General features: G+C 43.0%; 1 protein-coding gene across 1 annotated transcript in view; it reads left to right on the top strand.

The window, feature by feature from the left end:
* BIN2 (bridging integrator 2) overlaps window positions 1-15755 on the top strand; it is a 110709-nt gene extending 94954 nt beyond the window's left edge. Inside the window, exons 12-13 of the mRNA XM_033939969.1 lie at window positions 29-124; window positions 9949-15755. Of these exons, the coding sequence (XP_033795860.1) occupies window positions 29-124; window positions 9949-10059 (207 nt within the window). The 3' untranslated portion in view covers window positions 10060-15755. The remainder of the gene's footprint in view (window positions 1-28; window positions 125-9948) is intronic.
* The last annotated feature ends 5605 nt before the right edge of the window (window positions 15756-21360 follow it).

Genomic DNA, 21360 nt, shown 5'->3' on the forward strand with positions numbered 1-21360 from the left:
CAAAATTAGAAACTTTATTGTATTGCAGGTTGAAGCAATCCAGGCTTACACGTCTGAGAACGCAGGTCACCTACAGCTCAAGGAGGGAGATATTGTCTTGGTGATACCCAATGCAGAAGAACAGGTACAGAACATCAGCAGCCATCATTAGCCCCTCAGCTAAGGATCTGTTAATGACATGCATACTATCTTTGCTCTCACTCATCATAAGTAGTAGCTGTAGGATTTAATGTAAAATATTTTCTGACAACTGTCAATATCCAGCAAAAGATATTGCTAAAAACAAATTAGGAGCATGAGGCCTATTTAGGATAAATTCTTGGGAAACAATAAGGCAAAATTGCTCAGTCATTTATAATGCTTGTAAACTGCATCAAATGACTGAATGGAACAAATAATAAAATAGGACTGTTGATTAATTGTTTTAACTAATGTAATTAACATGTTAATTTTCTGCATAAAAATTTTTAATGTGATTTCTCAACAGCTCTGTACCTCTGACTCCTCTTTACCCCCCCCCCCTCGCAGTTGGGCAGTTTTCTTCTTCCCTTCTCTCCTCTGGCCATTTTCTAAACTTGCCTGTGTTGCGAGCAGCATTTGTAATGCAAGCAAGTTTCCTCTGCTGCTCCGATGGTCCTCCTGCAGCTATGTTCCTCCTTTGCAGAAAGCAAAATTCAACAAAACACCTTTTGATGATTCCTGAAGATGCATTTAAGGACTGTTTCCCGAAGTGGAATTAATGTTGGGAAAAGTGTATATGTAGGGAAGGGGAGTTCTTTGATTGGGATCCAATGGAATAAGTTGTAAGAGTGTTTTAATAAATTTTTATAAAATCAGTCCTGGAACTTTTTGAACAGACCTCTTACATTTCAATTGACTTGATTTTAAATCATACCCATCATGCTGGCAGGTCACCATTTTATCCAGATATTCAGCAGCCACCACTGTCTGGATACTGCAGCTGAGAATCTAGATTTTTTTTGCCTATGATAGCCGGCATTTAAAAAGAACACCGATTGATGCAGGATTAATATGAGGGATTATGGGTTTATGGGGTTGAGGGAATAATTAAGGTAAAAAGAGGTTATCTTTCACAAAGAATTTGCAAGAGCACACACCGCACATTTCATACAAAGGGGTGCCTATTTTGAACCTATTCTATAAAGCAAGGAATAACCGGTATATATGCATATATAGAAACATAGAAACATAGAAATTGACGGCAGAAAATAGCCCATCGAGTCTGCCCATACCAATGACCCACTCCCTGATTCTTACTCTCCTAGAGATCCCACATGAATATCCCATTTTCTCTTGAAGTCTAACACGCTGCTGGCCTCAATCACCCGCTGAGGCAGCTCGTTCCAATGATCTACCACCCTTTCAGTGAAGAAGTACTTCCTAGCATCACCCTGAAATTTCCCTCCCCTGATTTTCAGCGAGTGTCCTCTGGTTACCGAGGGCCCTGTAAGACTGAAGATATCATCTTTCACCTCTATACGCCCAGTAATATACTTAAAGGTCTCAATCATGTCCCCTCTCTCTCTTCGCTCCTCCAGTGAGTACATCCGCAGTTTCCTCAACCTTTCTTCATACGTGAGTTCCCCGAGCCCCAAAACCATCCTGGTAGCCATTCGCTGAACCGACTCAATTCTCAACACATCCTTTCGGTAGTGTGGTCTCCAGAATTGAACACAATACTCGAGATGAGGTCTCACCATGGATCTGTACAGTGGCATTATGACTTCAGGCTTTCTGCTGACAAAACCCCTACGAATACATCCCATCATTTGTCTTGCCTTGGATGAAGCCTTCTCCACTTGATTGGCAGCCTTCATATCGTCGCTGATGATCACTCCTAAATCACGTTCCACCGTGGTCCTGGACAAGGTTTCACCATTTAGTGTGTAAGTTCTGTGTGGATTTTTTTTGCCTAGGTGCATTACTTTACATTTTTTAGCATTGAAGCCCAGCTGCCAAGTTGATGACCACTGTTCAAGCTGTCTTAGGTCCTGCGTCATAAAGTCAGGCACACTGCTTTTGCCAACTATGTTGCATAGTTTGGCATCGTCGGCAAACAGTGATACTTTTCCTCTAAGTCCTTGGGTCAAATCTCCTATGAATAAATTGAATAGAATCGGCCCTAAGACGGAGACCTGAGGTACTCCACTTATCACTGCTGACGTTTTGGAGGGGGTACCGTTTACCATCACCCTTTGAAGCCTACCATCTAGCCAATCCCTTACCCATGTTGTGAATGTATCCCCTAATCCCATCGATTTTAGTTTGTTCAACAGCCTGCGGTGTGGGACGCTATCAAAAGCTTTGCTGAAGTCCAAATATATCACGTCAAGGGACTCACCGGCATCCAGATGACTGGTTACCCAATCAAAGAAGTCAATCAGATTAGATTGGCAGGACCTTCCCCTGGTAAATCCGTGTTGATGTGGATCGCGTAAATTTTCTTCGTCTAGAATTTTGTCAAGTTCCTGTTTGATCAGTGTTTCCATGAGTTTGCACACTATGGATGTAAGACTCACCGGTCTGTAATTTCCTGTCTCCGTTCTGCAGCCCTTTTTGTGGAGTGGAATTACGTTAGCTGTTTTCCAGTCTAGGGGTACTTTTCCCGTGTGCATGGAAAGATTGAAGAGTACGGATAGTGGTTCAGCCAAAACTTCACTCAGCTCTCTGAGTACCCTGGGGTGTAGATTGTCTGGTCCCATGGCTTTGTCTACTTTGAGTCTTGAAAGTTCGTGGTAGACATTACTAGGTGTAAACTCGTAGTCACGAAACAGGTCATTTTGGCTGTTTCTTATTTGTAGTTGCGGACCATCTCCCGGTGCTTCACAGGTGAATACTGAGCAGAAGTATTCGTTTAGCAGTTCTGCTTTGGTAGTATCAGATTCTGCGTAGTTTCCATCTGATTGCCTAAGGCGTTCTATTCCATTTTTGTTTCTCTTCCTGTCGCTAATGTACCTAAAGAAGGATTTGTCCCCTTTTTTAATGTTCCGTGCTAGATCTTCCTCTGTTTGAAGTTTGGCTTCCCTGACTGCCTTTTTGACAGCCTTAGATCTGGCCAGATAGTCTTCTTTTGCCTCCCTTTTCCCAAGATGTATGTGTGTTTAGGTGCAAGCACTTAAACCAGCTATACAGTTGCTGTAAATTCTTGCTCCTGGATTCAGAAGATAAGACTCTAAGGGCAAGATGCACTGTAAGCCGCCTTGAAGGTTTTCCTAAGGGCGGGATAGAAAATTTTTAATGATAAACTTGGAATACCAAAACATGATCGCTAAGACTGTATGGGTTGCTGTGGGCCAATTTTTTGGCCACTTCTGAAACAGCAACCGATGTTCCAACAAGTTTGCATGCAAATGATTTGCGCAGAGGTTCGCCATAATCCCGTCCGATTGGTCGCTGTGAGCAACTCTGACATATGCGCAGAGCCAGTTTGGGGAAGTCCAAATAGCTGAGTGGCAGGGGAAGCCCTAAAGCAGCCTCCTGCCATTCAGCTGTTCTGGGCTTTATTCTTTTGTTTTTTTTTTATGGCACAGATGAATGTGTATGTGTTATACATGTACAATATCTGCCCCATTAAAAAAAAAATATGAGCAGCCCCCTCCCCGATGACAGTCCCCCCCTCCAACAACCCCCGGTACAAGAATGTGAGCTATGCCCACACTCCACCCAGACTCTGCCCACCTACAAACTATGCAGTATGAGAGAGACATATATATGTGAAAATACAGGCATTTATGCCTAAATCTATACAGCTCCTTAAAGAATTACCATGCTTTTTGTACAGTAATCTTTGTATATGTATTCAACATTCAGAATGTAATTATGAACAGCACACTACATCTTTACAAACAGCATAGCTATAGTCTTCATGCAGGATATAATCTTCAGAAGCCTCAGTGGTGACTAGTTTCTCACGAGCCACTCTGCCCGTGATTGACCTAACTCTTCATATACTTCAAATATTGTTCAGTTTAATACTCATGAAACACATTTTTGAATTTTTTTTCACAATAATCCATATCCAAAAAGGTACTTAACTTGAAAAATGTGTCTTTTATTAGAGACTTGGGCCAGATAGCCTGACATGGGCCATATTAAAGGCTGGTCCCAACATTCTGAAAGATGCCCTAAACCTCTCATCGGTATGCTACAGTAATAGCAAAGATCACCAGAGTAATCTGTCTGCCTTAATATAAAATCTTGGAAGGCCAATTGGATAAAACAAAGTGAAATATCACTTTCCTGTAGATTAAGATTGAGATATTGAATGAAAATTTTCCTCCAGTTTTTACTTTGCTGCTAAAATTGCTCTAGTGTTGTCCTGGTACTTTGCCCTTGGAAATTAGCTGACAAGTGCCTAGTAGTATATCAAATAAAATGGACCTTGAACCTAGTTGAGAACCAGGGAAGTCATGGTTCAGATCTTGCTTCTGCCATTGCTGTTCCTTGTAATCTTGAGCAAGTCACTTCATCTTTCACTGCTTCAGGATACAGAAGTAGGGCCTGGTTTACTAATTTGTATTATGTAAGTTAGATGCTTAGATAGTAAATCTAGCCCTTAGACTGTTTGCCGCCTTGGACAGAAAAATAAATACTGTACCTGTTTGTAACTCACCTTGTATTTGGGAAAGTAAATAAATCCACTGCTATGATTTTCATTACAAAAACAAATAGCACAGTGCCCTCTAGTGAGAAGAAATAGGTAATTCACAAAGCATACAAAAAAGACAACAGTCCAGACTTGACTACAAGTCACGAAAACCAGTTGAGTCAATCCTTGTTTTACTTATTTTTGTTTTTCTTTCAGACATTAGCACCAAAAGCCCTATTGTGACATAGTGTGTGACATCAGATAAAAGCCCAAAATAGGCCCATCTAGTCTGCCATTAAGGTAGTAAGGGTTGGGAATGTTGTTCTGTACAGTCACTCCCCGATGCCTTTGTTTAGAATTGGTTTTAGGTGATAACTACTTTTTTCCTGCAGACTACCCCTATCTCTTCTTAAAATTGCATGTTATTTCTCTTGTTTTCTGAGTTGTCTCCAATGAGTGGTTTCCACCTTCTTGCCATTAAGGGTTTCTGTGCTTATTATACCTTTTTGAATTCCATCACTGGTTTTGTCTCTATCACTTCCTGCAGAAGGACATTTTAACCATCTGCCACATTTTCTGTGAAGAAATTACGAGGGGCGTCCAATAATTTATCTATCCGAGTATGAAAGACAGTAGCAAGTGTGTTGAAACAAGTCTGTGCATGATGTGACATGTCTCAAGGTACTCATGCAGAGTTTTGGCTCAGTACGAGTCTAACATTCCAAGAGACAGGATATCAGGAGAGTCCTCGTGCGAATCAAGTAAGAAACTGCTAGATTTAAAGCACCGTTCAGTGATAAAAATTTTTCACAAAAGGGAAGAAGCCAAAGGAGATCCATGAACACATGACTGCATTTTATGGTATGTCTGCACCATCATCCTTCAAAATAAAATTTTGGAACAAGCAGTTTACATGGGGTAAAGAGTCCATTGAAGATGACCCTCACACTGGGCATCCTGTGGAAGCAACTTCCACAGAAATGTGCAAGATTTAATTTTGTCAGATTTTTAATTTTGTCAGGTTTCCTGAATAGCTGAAGAAATTGGCATCTCGGCAAGTACAGATTGGAAAATAATTCATGAAAAATTGGGCATGTCCAAGGTTAGTGCAAGATGGGTTCCAAGAATGCTGACACCATGTCAGAAGGCTACGAGGCTCCAGTGCTGTCAGAACTTGGAGATGCTCCGTGAAGACCAAGTGAATTTTTTTCATCGTTTGGTGACCAGAGATGAGACTTGAGTCTATCACAGAAATCCTGAGTCTGAAATGGAGCCAATGCAGTGGAAGCACATGTCTCAATCCCCCACCCCCAAGACAGAAAAATCTGCAGGCAAAGTCTAGCAACTCTCATCTGGGATGATGAAGGACTTTTGCTTCTGGTGTTCATGCCACACAAGACAACCATAAGTGGGGAGAGTTATGCCAACACAGTGATCGCTTTGCGAGAGTCAATCAAGGAGAAAAGACGAGGAAAACTTACAATAATCACAGGCTGCTATTTGAGAATGTGGGTTTAAGCACTTGACCCATCCACCCTACAGTCCTGACCTGGCTCCCTCGGATTATTTCCTGTTTCAAGTTTTGAAAAAAATCTCTCCATATACAGCAGTTTTCAAGTGATGAAGATATCAAAGAAGTTATGATGTCCTGGTTTGAAAGTCAAACAGAAGAATTATTTTCAAAGGGGTTAAAGTCATTGCAGGAAAAGTAGATGAAGTATAGGGAGCTATCAGGGGATTATACTGAAAACTAAAACAAATAAAAATTTTTAGCTCTTTTCTTGCCTATGGATGTGGATAAATTATTGAATGTCCCTCATACTTTCTGATGCTATTTCTGAATCTCCTCTCTTGCAGCTTCAGATTAAATCCCCTAATTGTATCACTCCCTTTCCTTTAGCTAAGGTTTGTTTCTTGTGCCTTAATACCTTCCAGATATTTAAACATCTGTATCATGTCTCCCCTGAATCTTCTTTCCTCTATCCTATATATAATTTAGTTGCTCAAGTCTCAGATGTCTTCTAAATCAGATCACACACCATTTTATTAATTAATTAGTTTAATTAAAACATTATCTGCCTAAAAACTAGGCAGCTTAAAATAAAAAAATCCACAATCACATATACAAAATTCAAAAACCATCAGTTACATCAATAAAATTAATAGAGCATCTTTAAGATTGATCTAATACATGTCTTCCTAGATTCAATCAACCCTTTCATCTGGAGGCAGGAGGGAATAGGCCATTTTTGGGGGTTTGAGGAGGGGGTACTTTCGGGAGGCTTTTTTTCTTTTTTTTTTTATTGGGCAGATATTTTGCGTGTTTAATACACGCAAAATATCTGTGCCATTGCAAAAAAAATTTTAAAAACCCAGGCAGACCTGTCAGTAACACGGGTCTACAGCGGTTGGATTTTAGGATTGTAAAACTCGATGCAAAATAGCCAAGCAAATGCATGTGAATCAATCGCTTGGCTATTTTGCATGGGGTTTTACTAATTTGAATGGCCGGATTGGAAAATGGGCAATCGAGGGGAAAAACACGCGGTGGGCCGTTTAGTGAATCGGGTTGGTTAGCAGCGATCGTCACTAAACCTGTGAAAACAGGTTTAGCGACAATTGCTAACTTTAGTGAATCGGGGCCTAAGTGAATGAAGGGATCAAAGGAGACTAAAGGAGGAGTGTGAGTGAAAAATTAGGTCGGAGAACAGGGGTGTAAGCAGATTCTGACCCTGGATCTTCTACTCCAGTTCCTCCCCACCCCCACAATTCTCTCTTTACTTCCTGATCCTCCCTTCCCAATATGACAGTGTTTGTCTAACCTAGTCCTCGGGGCACACTCAGCCAGTTGGGTTTTCAAATATCCACAGTGAATATGCATGAGAGTGATTTGCATGCAGTACCTCCAGATGCCAAGTTACCTAGTTTCAAGCTGTAAATTTTGAGACAGTTCTGGATTTCTGTTTACCCCATCCCAGTGATTTATGGGACCTGCAGTAGTGCTGCCAGATTCACGATTCAAATCAATTTGCCGATCCATTTCGGGTGAATCGATTTGAATAGATTCAAAACCCCAAAAAATCGGCCTCCCGATTCACCATCTGACCCTCCCCCCTCATCCCCTAAAGCAGGATCAGCAGCGCTGCCTCTTGCTGGCCGGCACTGCCGCTCCTGCTTTAGAGGGCGAGGGGGGAGGGTCAGTTGACAAGTGCTGCTGTGGACGGCTTCTCCCCCTGGCCTCCCGCGCCTCCCTTTACCTGATTGCAGCCTGCAGAAAGGATCGCGGGTACTTTAGTGATCCTTGCAGGTTGCCATAGGTCTCCGGAGCTGTCGTCCTTCTGCCTCGGTCCCGCCCCTCCCGAGGCAGAAAGACGACAGCTCCGGAGGCCTATGGCAACCTGCATGGATCGCTAAAGTACCCGCGATCCTTTATGCAGGCTGCAATCAGGTAAAGGGAGGCGCAGGAGGCCAGAGGGGAACACATAAGCCTTCTGGGGGGTGGGAGACAGTCCTTCAGGGGGGGGGGGGAAACAGGCCTTCAGGTGGGAGTGCAGGCCTTCAGGCGTGGGGTATAGGCTTTCAGAGGAGGACAGACCTTCTGGGGGAGGTATAGTCCTTCAGGTAGGGTGCAGGCCTTCAGGGTTGGGGTGTAGGCCTTCAGGTAGGGTGCAGGCCTTCAGGGGCGACAGATCTTCGGGGGGAGGTGCAGGCCTTCAAGAGTGGGGTGTAGGCCTTCAGGGGGACAGACCTTTGGGGGGTGGTGCAGTCCTTTAAGGGGACAGGCCTTCAGGTGGGGTGCAGGCCTTCAGGGGTGGGGTGTAGGCCTTCAGGGGGGGACAGACCTACGGGGGGAGGTACAGTCCTTCAGGGGGGAAAGGCCTTCAGGGGGGACAGACCTTCAGGGGAGGGGGTCCTGGTGTAGAAGTACATGGAGGGAGGGAAGGGGGGGGTTCAAAGATACATGCATATGCCGGACTTTGGGGGGAAGAAATAATGGGTCTAAAAACAGAGGAGTGGGAGAGAGATGGTGGATAATGGGATTTAGGGAGGGAAAGAACAGAAAGGGAGAGAAGATGGACACAAGGGATGGTGCGGAGGGGGGTAGAGATACTGGATAGGAGGGTAGTTGGGAAGAGAAAGAGAGAGATGGTGGACCCTGGGGTGGTGGGGAAGGAGGGAGTGATGATGGATGAAAAGGTAGTTGAGAAAAGGTGGATCTGTGGATAGAGACGAAAAAAAGGAAAGATGCCAGACCTCCAGGGGAGGAAAGGGAAACGGAAAGGGAGGACAGAGATGGCAGATGGATGGTTAGTACGGAGAAAGAAGAAAGGAGACCCTGGCAAGCAATTTATCAGAAGACAACCAGAGCCTGGGACAAACAAGATTTGAATAATGACCAGACAACCAAAGGTAGAAAAAATCATTTTATTTTCTGTTTTGTGATTACAATATGTCAGATTTGAAAAGTGTATCCTGACAGAGCTGGTTTTAGACCAGCAAACGTGAGCTAGGATTTAACAGAGAGAGGAAAAGTCTTTTTTGTTTGTTTATTTTGTTTACACCACAGCGCCAGTATGCTTAGGAGAAGCCAAAGGTGGTGAAAAAGCTATAAAATAAACCTACCAGGATATTTGAAAAAAACACACAATTGGGCAGGAAAATCGAATCGAATTGAAAAACCAATTCAATAGGCTGAATCGAATCGAATCAAAATTTTTTTTTCCTGAATCGGGCAGCACTAACCTGCAGTACTGATTTCAGTGAGCAGGATCAGGCACTATAAATCCTTCACTGCTTTGAGATGTAAATTCAAAACCAAGACTGGTCAAAAATCTCCAGCCTGGAACTGGGTAACTTTTCATCTGTATACCTTACCATGCAAATCTCTTTCATGCATATTCACTGTGGATATCCTGAAAGCCTGACCGGTAGGATGTACCCCAAGGACTGGGTTGAGAAATTCTGCTCTAGGATTCAATCCTCCCTTCCTGCTCCTCCTTTGCCTGAGATCCTTTCTGCATTTCCCTCTACTAAGATCCCTGTTCATTTCCCTATTCTCTATCCTCTTCCTCTTTTCCCAAATAGTAAGAGTCAAATAAAATAACTGGGCCTCCAACAAATGCTAGAAAATAACTTTCCACAAAGTAACAACTACGTATTTCAGATGTAAATATGTGCATAATTTATGAAAATATACGACTAAGCCAGAGCTTTGAATAATCTGCCACTGAATTTGCAAACTCTTGCTGCAGAATCTGGGGGAAAAAATCTTGCTTGAAAAGGAGGCTGTGACTATGACCCTTGTGACAAACTAACCTTGTGTTTCTGTATCTTTCTAGGCAGACAGTTTTCTGACAGGTGTCAAGGAGCAAGACTGGAAGGAAGATTCCCTGCTCCATCAGAAGGGATGTTTCCCAGAATATGTCACCAAAAGGATTGTTTCTGACTAAAAGCACATCTGGTCCAGATCAGAGGGAGCAGCCCGATTCAGTCCTGGAATTGCCCCTTTTATATATATGGAGATGTCACTGGCCCTGCCAATATCCTGAAGCCTATGGATGCACAGGGAGCAGAACCAGAACTTTAATTAGCCTGTTTCTTCTGATGGCCTGGAGCTCACTGGCAATCCAGAGATACCACGTTACTCAGTTCCAGGCTGGAGACTTTTTGGCCAGTCCTAGTTTTGAACTTGCATCCCAAATGCATTGGGGATTTGTAGTGCCTGATTCTGCCCAATGAAATCCATGCTGCTAGTCCTATAATGTAACAGGATGAGGTGACCAAAAGACCCAGGACTGTCCCAAATCTCCAGCCTGGAATTGGGTAATGTGGCATCTCTGGGTAACCCTAAAATGATATTGAGCACATCACAGGCACAAGTCCAAGCTGAAAGAACCCAGGAAAAGCAGAATGCTACGGTTTTCAAACATGAAAGCAACTTAAACCTGGGACTGCAAGAAATAAGAAAATGAGTTAAGGAAATGCATGGTGAATGAAGAATGAAAGTAAACAATGAATAAGTGAGAAAGAGTACAACTAAAACCATAGAATGCCAGTATAACTGTACGATGGCTAATGTCGTTATGTGAGTCTAGAATATTTGGACTATTTTCATTCTGAACAGATCTCTTGTATGTGATGAGACGTAACATAATGATCAAGTCTCAGCACTGGAAAAAAAAAAAGCAAAGTTGCTTACCTGTAACAGGGGTTCTTGGTTTGCTGGTGAAGTCCTCTGACTGAGCCTAAGTGCCAGTGCTCTCCCCTAGGTATAGTTTTCTTTTTTAACTTACTGAGCATGTGCAGACACCTTGCCTTCTGAACTCCTTCCCCTGCTTAGTCAGTTTTGTTATTAGCTTAAAAAAAAGGTTTCATCGTGTGGGGATGGTGGGCAGGCAAGTGTGGCTGCATTCCCCTGCTGTCTACGGAGAACATCTGTTACAGGTAAGCAACTTTGCTTTCTCTGGAGACAAGCAGGGGAAATGCAGGCACACTTGTTGGTGAGTCTCTAGCTTCAAGAAGAAAATAGGAGGAGGAAACCAATTACAGCCCAAATAAGTTGCAGAGGACTGATTGTCCAAACTGAATATCTTACGTTGAACTCTGGTCTAAACAATAGTGCTTAGTAAACGTATGAACTGAGGACCAAGTCGCTGCTTTGCAGATGTCCTGAATTGGGACGGATTTTACGTTTGCAATTGAGGAAGCTGTTGCCCGTACCTGATGTGCTCCAATTTGTACGGGAGGAGATAAATGAGCTTTAGTATAGCAAAAACAGATGCAATGGACAATCCACAAGGATACAATCTGATTTGTGTTGTGGATAGGCGCAGTTCTGTCCAGGTAGAAAAGTAATACTCTCCTGCAGTCTAATGTGTGTAGACTTTGCTCTGCTGAAGAAGAGTGTGGAGGAAGAAAAAAACAATGGCAAGGTTATTGATTGATTGCGATGGAAATCTGTAACAACCTTTGGAAAAAATTTTGGGTGAGTCCACATCAGCACCCTATTGGGGAAAAATTGGAGGTATGGATAATAGATAACTAGTGCTTGCAATTCACCAACTCTTCTTGCAGAAGTGAGAGCCAGGAAGAAGGCTGTTTTCCACATTAGGAAAGGTAATGTGGCAGACCCCAAAGGTTCAAAAGAATCTTTCATCAGCTGTTCCAAGAAAATATTGAGGTCCCTAGCTGGAGGTGGAGTTCGAAGTGGAGGCCAAAGGTTAGTGAGACCTCTGAGGAAACAAGAAACTAGAGGATTGTGTGAAATTGGCTTCCCATCTAGAAGGTGATGATAGACCGAGATGGCTGAAAGATAAAATTGCACAGAATTGGTCTTAAGGCCCAAATCTGATAAGTGCAACAAGCATGCTAAAATGTGATTGATCGGGCAGCAAAAAAGATCTTGAGCTTGAAAACATGCCCAGATGGAAAAATGTTTTCACTTGAGTTGATAAGATTTTCTTGTGGACAAGCGTCTGCTGCAAGAAGAACTGTTTTCACTGATGGAGAGGCTGGGATGTTAGCAAGAATTGACTGTTCAATTTCCATGCCGTGAGACTGAGTCAGCGAAGATTGGGATGTAACAGATGACCATTCTGTTGGGAGAGAAAAGAAGGATGATCCCCTAAGGGAAGTGGAGGAGACTTGAGAAGGTCCAGGTGCAATGGATAACAGATTTGCCTGGGCCAATGAGGAGCAATGAGAATCATTTGAACATTATCTCTGGCTACTTTCTGAAGAACTTTGGATATATGTTTTTCAAGATTTTATTAAAATTTGATTCCATTGCTTATCAAAGCTTCTAAGTGAGTTACAGGTAGGATATAAAGGGGATTAAAATTAATAACACCAATAAAAATACAAATAATTATAAAATGAGCATTTTAACACAACATTTAAAAACAAATAGCTTAACTAACATAAGACAAGTTGAACTTAACTAACGTGGAACAAAAGGTAAGTAGGGAAGAAATACAATTGATATAGAAAAGAAAAACATTTAAGGAAAGTACAAAAGGTAAGGAGAAGCTGAAAATTGTTTCTTTTGGAAGTTGAAAGATGGAAAAAGTGTAGAATTTAAGTTTTGAACACATCTTTAAATAGATAGCTCTTGAGAAGGCCTTTAAAGCGATCTAGGTTTTTTTCTTCTACTGAGAAGATGTCCTGGCATTTGGAATTGGTGGAAAGGCATACAGAAGAGCGAAATTCCATGGGATGGAGAAAGCATCTCTTAAAATTGCATGAGGGGTAGGATGTAGGAAGCAATACTTGGTGCACTGAGTGTTGACCTCAGAAGCAAAAAGGTCTATCACAGGGGTGCCCCATAGTTGGAAAAATGCATTGTACTACATCTGGATTTAGAGTCCACTTGTGAGGATCGAGTTCGTGGCTGAGGGAGTCTGCAATGACATTCATTCTTTCTGGAATGTATATGGCTTGTAATTATGTAGAGGGAGAGAGACAGCAAAACTCCATAGACGGTAGGCTTCTTTGCAAAGGGGAAGAAACCCCAAATCCACTTGCTTATTCAAATAGAACATTGCTACTTGGTTATCTGTTTGGATAAGTAGGCACATGTTGCAAATCCAAGGGCGAAGTGGTTGAAGAGCATAATAGATTGCCCGAAGTTCCAAAAGATTTCTGTGAAAGTGTTGTTCTGTTTCTGATCACTGACCTTGGGTCTGGAGGTGTTTTGAGATGTGCTCCCCAACCTTTGGTTGAGGTGTCTGTTGTAATGGTCAGTTGAGGAGGAGGAGGTTCCAATGGACATCCTGTTGAAGGGACATAGAGTGAATCCATCATAAGAGGGAAGCTTTAATTATGATTGGTAGAGGAACCAGGGTAGCTAATGATTGAGTTTGATGAGTCCAATTCAACTTAAGATGCCACTGCAAGGGTTTTATGTGCAGTCTTGCATTTGGTACCAGAGCAAGGGATGCTGCCATATGACCTAAGAGGTATAGAATGCTGTGCGCTAGAAGAGCAGGAGATTGTTTCATCTGGTTGACTAAAGTGATAATTGCTTGATGACGATCTTCTGGAAGATAGGCTCTTGCAGTGACTGTGTTGAGACGTGCACCAATAAATTTGAGACAACGGACTGATTGGAGCTTTGACTGCTGAAGCTGTTTAAGAAACCCAGCACCTATAAGGAATGCACTGTGGTTTGAATGGTGAGAAGCAACTGCTCCCTGGAGTGTGCTACTAGGACCCAGTCATCTAGGTAAGGAAATACCATGTGGTGCTGTCTCCTCAGGTTGGCTGCTACCACTGCCAAGCACCGAATGGTTGTTGAGGAACATAAATCTTAGAAATTTCCAGTGGGAAGGATGAATGAGGATGTGAGTATCCAAGGCAGCTAACCAATCATCTTTTCTAAGAAGTGGAAGTATTGCTGGAAGGGAAAGCATTCAGAATTTCTCTGTTTTGAGGCAGGTATTTAGGGATCGAAGGTCAAGTATGGGTTGGAGACCTTGCATCTTTTTGGTAATGAGAAAAAAATCTGGAATAGAATCCCTGGCAATGTTGATATTTGGAAACTTCTTCTATAGCATTGTTCAGTAGCAACAAGGATATCTCTTTTTCCAGCTGAGATGTGATGGTAAGGTATGCTGGAAGATGGAGAAAGATGATTGATCGGATGCTGAGGAAGGAAGTTGAGGGAATATCCTTGAGAAATTAGAGTGAGAACCTATTTGTCTGTGATAATTTCCTGAGAAAAATGGGTTATCTGCCTTCCCATTAGTAGGGGGTTAAAAGCTAGGATTAGGTTTAAGCAGAGGAAGTTGAGATCCCAAGGGCTGTTTGCAGTCTTTGGAATGCTGTTTCTGAACTTACGACAATTGCGATCTTAGAGAAGTAGCACCGTTATAGGGGGTAAAATGGCTATGAGGATAGTATTGCTGAAAAAATTGCTGATGGTAAGTTCTACGATAAAATGAAGCAGTGGCTGAGACTGATTCTGAGGATGTGCTGAGAGCTCATGCATGGCTGTAGAGTCTTCCATGAGTTGTGCGACGGTAGCTTTCACTTTCTCACAAAACAAACTATCTCTAATACAGGGGGACATCTGCTAATCTGTCACGGAGATCTATCCGAAGGATCGAAGCTTTGAGTCACGCTGCAATTGCCACTGCTGCAGTTCTAGAACTCATATCATGAGCATCATAGTTAGTTTTAATTAAATGATAAGTAGACTCCTGCAATGCCATGTGGAGATTTGGGATTTCTTCAGAAGAAGCAGTCTCCAGTTATTGCAAAATAGAATGTTGAAAATTGAGAATTTGTAATTGATTGGCCATGATTTTTCATGTGGACATAGAGCCCTGGTAGACTTTACATCTGACCAAGTCCAGAAAATTATAATCTTTTCCTGGGGGTGAATTGTACTGAGAGTTCATTGATTTAGATTTACAGTATGAATAGCTGACTTGGATACTATGGAGTAGTTTGGCAGTTGTTGTAAGTCATGTCCAGGTGCCTTTTCAACTCTGTATTGAAGCAGTGGATATCGATTGGATCTTTTGCCAGTTAGCAAGCTGAAGGTCTTGTAGTATCTAATGCACCAGGAATGCAATAAATCCCTTCGAAGGTGTTTGGCAGGATTTAAGAATTGCTTGAAAATCCTTTTTATCTGCCGGTATAGCAGCTTGGATGAGACTTAGAAGAGTAGAAACCTTTTGCAGGAATTTGGGATAAGAGTATTCCTCCGGTTGCAGTGATGGCTGTACTTGAGAGGCAGGACCTGGATCCAAAGGATCGGGTTTAGATGAGTTATGCCAATCATGGGTAGGAGATACTACCTGTTGTGTTGAAGGGCAGAGAGATGTATGGGGAGTCCAAGCAATATCAGGTGGATTTGAGACAGATTTTGGCTGCAAAAAGTTCAGAGAGGGATGCTGCTCAATGCAGTCAGGGCACTGTTGAATGTCCACTGGGGTGGAAGGAGATTGTTGCAGGAGTGCAGCACTATCCTGTATGAAGTTTTACAATAGTGAGAAAAAATTTACAACTGTGTGCATGGAATTTTGTGCCTGAAGAGAAGCTTCCGGCACTATGAGGCATAGAGAACCATTTAGGAGGTTTGTTTACCTGCAATTACATCACTTTCTTTTCCAGAAATAAATAAAAAAAGATTTGACATTGATATGTGAATATTTCTTAAGAAACTCCTTTTGATAATGACGGGTGTGGCTCTACAATGACAACTACAAATTGGAAGCAATTTAAAAACGACCTTCACAGTGCCGCTGAACGACCATAGCTAAATGGGGCATTTCAGGAGGAGTGTTGAGGGCGGGATTTGGGTGGGACGTGGGCAGGTTTAGACTTAGTCGTACTGCATGTGTAACCAAAAGTTATACAGCACAGCATAGACAGAACTTGGACGTTGTGACTTAGAGCATTTAAAACATGATCTAAGTCACAAAAACCCACCTAAAGTGACCAGATAAGCACTGCAAACACATAATACAGACTCACACACACTACCCCAGTGATCACCGACCCCACCCCCACCCCCATAAAAATATTAATCACAACTTGAAAATTGTGCCTCCAGAACATCATCACCTGGTAGCCTGGCATAGGAAAGCTTAGTCGTGCTGCACAGAGGTGTCTTAAGCCGTCTTGGAGGTGGGTTAGGGATCCATGAAGAGGAGGACCCATGCCCATAAGCCCCTGTAATCACTGCATTGATATTGAAACATGTGTACTCCTCTATACATCCCCAAAACCCTTTTGTACTGGCATATAAGTGGCTCCTGCAGCCATAAGGGCTATTGGGGTGGTAGATAAGTGGGTCTAGGGGATTCTGGAGGTGGTTTGGGGGGCTCACCATGACCTATAAGGGAGCTGTAGTGAAATGATGACATGGCACCCTTTTTGTGAAGTTCACAGCAGTGCCCTGTAAGGTACCCCACTATTTAGGTGCCATGTCTGGATATTCAGTCCATCACTTTGCATACCTCTCCCATGTCCAACAGGGCTTGTTCTAGGCATTTTTGACTTGGACGAAAAGTTGGACAAAAATGTGGTATAAAGATGGACGATTTAGCGGCTTGGACGATCAGATCGGCAGGAAGTATAGTTAGACTATTTTCGAAATGGAAAATAATTTGGACGTATTTTTCGAAAATGTGTTCTAAGCTATTTTTTACTTTGGACGACTTGCGACTTGGATGAAAATGAACTTAGACGTTCCTTTTGATTATGCCCCTCCACATACTATAGATTTGAAAAATTCTAGCAGAACATAAGGGCGTTACCCGGAAATTTAAAGAAATTTGGGGTCCATTAGATGATTTTGTAACATTCAAGGTAACTGAAGTTGTCATAAATTAATCTATTTTACCAGATCTGTAATTACAAGTTATACTTCCAGTAAAGGGAGGGAGGGTGGACGGGAGGGATTATAAAATAGAAGGTTTATTCTAATCAATATTTGTTATATACAAGTGCTTCTATGAGACTAGTTTATTGCATTTGATTGCACTTTCTGTATGTATGATTTTCAAAATCAATAAAAATAGAATTTTTTTTTTAAAAAAAGAATTGAATTGAATATTTCATGGCATGTCCTGATTTTTTCACATGACTGTATGTAGACGGCTTTTTTTTATAGTCCTGTGAAGGAAAAAACTTCGATGAAGGATTAATTTTTTTTGGTTTAAAGAAAAAAGTGGTGTTCTTATTATTTAGTTATTATTTCTCTTTTTTTTTCCAAGAAGGCAAGTAGAGGGGAGAGCTGCGACATGTCAGGAGCCTGGTCGATGAAAAAACTGATTAAGCAGGGGGAGGAGCTCAGAAGGCAAGGTGTCTGCATATGCTTAGTAAGTTAAAAAAAAAAAACCCAAACAAACAACTTATTATACCTAGGGGAAAGCACTGGCTCAGTCAGAGTGTGCCTGCATTTCCCCTGCTTGTCTCCGGAGAACTGCCCCTTGATTAGTACACTTTGAAACTTTTACTTTTACTAAGCTGCGATAGGGTTTTTAGCATACACAGAATTTTAGCGCGCGCTAAACCTGCGTTACACAGCTAGAACTAACACGCACGGCAACTCTGTGCATGCTAAGTGCATGCTAAAAACGCTATCACAGCTTAGTAAAAGGAGTGCTTAGAGAATGACATGGGGACAAATTTTTCCCCGTCCCCACGGGAACTCAATTTTCACATCCCATCCCAGCGAGTTATTTTCCTGTCTCTGCGAAAACCAAAAAAACTCTGTGGAATGACGATGTTCCCAAATGGACTTTATTTGAAAGTATCAAAGTTCCAAAGGTACACTAAAATCATCCACATAAAATAATTCCATCCACATAAAAGTAAATCATCCACTTAAGAGCCTTAAAGGACCTAGTCCGCTAGGGATACAGGACCCAACACGGTCCGCATTTCGACAAAAAGTCTTCTTCAGGGGTCCCTCACTTCCGGTTCACCACACAATTATTTCCCACGTACTCACCTTTATAGGACCCCCAGGGACCCCTGAAGAAGCACTAGTACTAGCTAGATATCTCTCAAATTGAAACTTGCCTGTTTCATGGCACTTTCGGTACTTGTTTGAATCTTAACTGTGAACCTATGTTTTACCTATTTTATCCTGTCTTTTGAATAATAATAGGCAGTTGATATAATAGTTATGGGATAAGATGGGGGAGGGATATAGATTGATTTGTTTTTTGAAAGAGTATTAAGTGATGTTGAAAATGGATAAAGAATTAAAATAATAATAATAGGCAGTTGAGACAGTAGACAAACTGCACAGACCAAGTGATGCTTTTCTGGCCTCATATACTGCTGGGTTACTATATTATAATATGCACTGTTTGTTATGGCCAGAACTCTTGCTATTAAAATTCTCCTTCTGATTTCACCCTTCAGCTGTCCGTGCTGTATTCATGTTTTGCCTGCATATGTCACCTGCATGGAGTTCTGATGAAGATTTACTCTTCAGTGGCCCGCATTGTATTAATATACAGTGGTACCTTGGATTACGAGCATAATCCGATCCAGGAGCATGCTCGTAATCCAAAATGCTCGTTTATCAAAGCGAGTTTCCCCATAGGAAATAATGGAAACTCGCTTTGATGCGTTCCCCCCGAGAACCGGCATTGCTCCCCTTGAAGGCCCCCCTGCGATCAGGCACCCCCCCTGCCTCGAACCGGTACTCCCCGCCACGATCAGAGCCCCCCCCCGGCACAATTGGGCACCCCCCCGACACGATCCGACCCCCCCGACACGATTGGGCACCCCCCCCGACACGATCCGACATCCCCCCGACACAATTAGGCACCCCCCCGCCGCTTCTTACCCTCATCTGAGCACTCTAGAAGATCGGACTCCTCGTCTGCTGGGCCTTGAGCATCTGAGCATGCTCAAGGCCTGCGAGTTCACATTCACGTTCAGACAGCAATCAGGGAGGGGTGAGGAACAGAAGGGGGGCCACGAAGCAGGCAGGCATTGCACAACAGGGGGAGAGGCAAAGTGGGCTGATTTGGGGGGATGGTTGTTCTGGGGGGCAGAAAGCAATCATGGGGGGAGGAATAGAAGGGGGCCATGGAGCAGACAGGCATTGCACAACAGGGGGATAGGGGGCTGCTTTGGGAGGAGAGTTGTGCTGTGGGCAGACAGCAATTATGGGGGAGAACAGAAGGGGGCCACGGAGCAGGCAGGCATTGCACAACAGGGGGAGAGGGAAAGGGGGCTGCTTTGGGGGGATGGTTGTTCTGGGGGCAGAAAGCAATCATGGGGGGGGACATAAGGGGGCCACAGAACAGGCAGGCATGGCACAACTGGGGGCCAGGGGGTAGGGAAAGGGGGCTGCTTTGGGGGGATGGTTGTTCTGGGGGCAGACAGCAATCATGGGGGGGAACAGAAGGGGGCCAAGAAGCAGGCAGGCATTGCACAACAGGGGGAGAGGGAAAGGAGGCTGCTTTGGCAAGCAGGGGGGTCAGGGAGACAGACAGAAAGAAAGACGCACAGACAGGGGACCAGGGAGAGACACAGACACAAAGAATGACAGACAGACAGCGTCCAGGGAGAGACAAATAAAAAACAGACATACAGACATCTACTCTAGTACCCGTTATTGTAACGGGCTTAAACACTAGTATGTATGTATATATATATATATATGTATATATGATGGAGTAAGTCTCAAAGATGGATGCAAGGCAGAAAGTAAAGACGGAGAGAAAAACAGTCAATGGACAAGAAAGCCCTGGAAACATAGTTAAAAGCACAGAAAAATAAAGTCACCAGACAACAAAGGTAGGAAAAATGATTTTATTTTCAATATAGTGATTGAAATGTGTCAGTTCTGAGAAAGGAAAGAAGTTAAACTTTAAATGTGAGGGCCGCAGAAAAAATAGTTAAAGGAAAGATTTATAAACTATAAAGAGTTTTACCTCATGTAAAATTGTCATTTCTTTAATAAAACATTAACTATTTTTTTCTGCGGTCCTCCAAGTACCTACAAATTCAAAATGTGGCCCTGCAAAGGGTTTGAGACCACTGTTCTAGACAGATGGATAGTGTCCCCATGGCCGCATGCCATCTGTATAAGGGATCCACTTCGGATTTTTTTATCTGTGCCTCTACTGTACCTCACTGTGCTCTCTAGCTCCATCTACAGTTTTCTCCTTTTGCATGCGTGCCAGCAGGAGTGTGTTGTTCTACTCTCTCTTTATTATTCATTTGGTGTTTTTAGTCCTTTTTTCAGGATTCTTGTGCTTGGAGCATTTCTTCAGCTTTGCATGCATTAAGAACATACAGACTTCTGTCTGTAGCTGACAGGCCAATCCCAGTGGGTACCTGTTAGCCAGCCTACTTAGTTTTCTTTGGAGTTCAGGGCCGTCCCTGACCTTATCTCACCTACTGTTAAGCGTGATCAAGCGCAGGCTGTTAGGCGCGATTAGGAAGCTTGGTGGTATCTTGCAGGGTGCTGACTGCATCTTCTCACCTCACCATCGGTCCACAGGGGTGAAGGTCGAGTCAGGCATAGGGTCTGACTGGCAACCTGAAGATCAGCATTGCAGATGCATTCCCAGCATTTGGCAGTGATTCTCTGATCCAGCTACTTTATGAGAGCTGAGGCAGGCTGCAGCACAGTTCCACAAAGTGGTCAGTGAGTATTAGCTGTCACAGTCTGTAAGGTGAATCAGGGGAGGGGGAGTAAGTTCTGCTGCACAGGGACATAGGGGGAGGGAAATGCTGCTGCTGCACAGGGAAATGGAGGGGGAGGGAATTCTGCTGCTGCACAGGGAAGTGGGGGGAGGGAAATGCTGTTGGTGAGAAAAGGGGGCTGGGGCTGGAAGCTGAAAGGAAAAAGATGGGAGAAGGGGGCTGGGGGGGATAAAAATGGGTTTGGAGCTGGGGCTGAAAATAGGGGACATGTGAGGGAAGGAGGCTTTACTAGCACCCGTTAATGTAATGGGTTTAAACACTAGTTTAAGTATAAAAAAAACCAATATTCTGTACAATTGTCATTTATAAATGTTTATCAATACAACTAATATACTTTATCCTAAAGCAGAGAAAAGAAATAGAAATTTTTTTCTACATTTGCTGTCTGTTTTCTGTTTTCCTCATCTTCTCATCATTCTATTCCTTCCATCTACTGTCTGCCTTCTCTCTGCCTCTTCCATAGGGCATCTGTTCTGTTACTGTGCCTCTCCCATTGGTCTGGCACCTATCTCCTTCAGAGTCTTCTCCCCTCTCTCTCCTATCCACTAACATGCAACGTCTGC

This window comes from Geotrypetes seraphini, chromosome 3 (genome assembly GCF_902459505.1).
Source record: "Geotrypetes seraphini chromosome 3, aGeoSer1.1, whole genome shotgun sequence".
Classification (NCBI taxonomy): domain Eukaryota; kingdom Metazoa; phylum Chordata; class Amphibia; order Gymnophiona; family Dermophiidae; genus Geotrypetes; species Geotrypetes seraphini.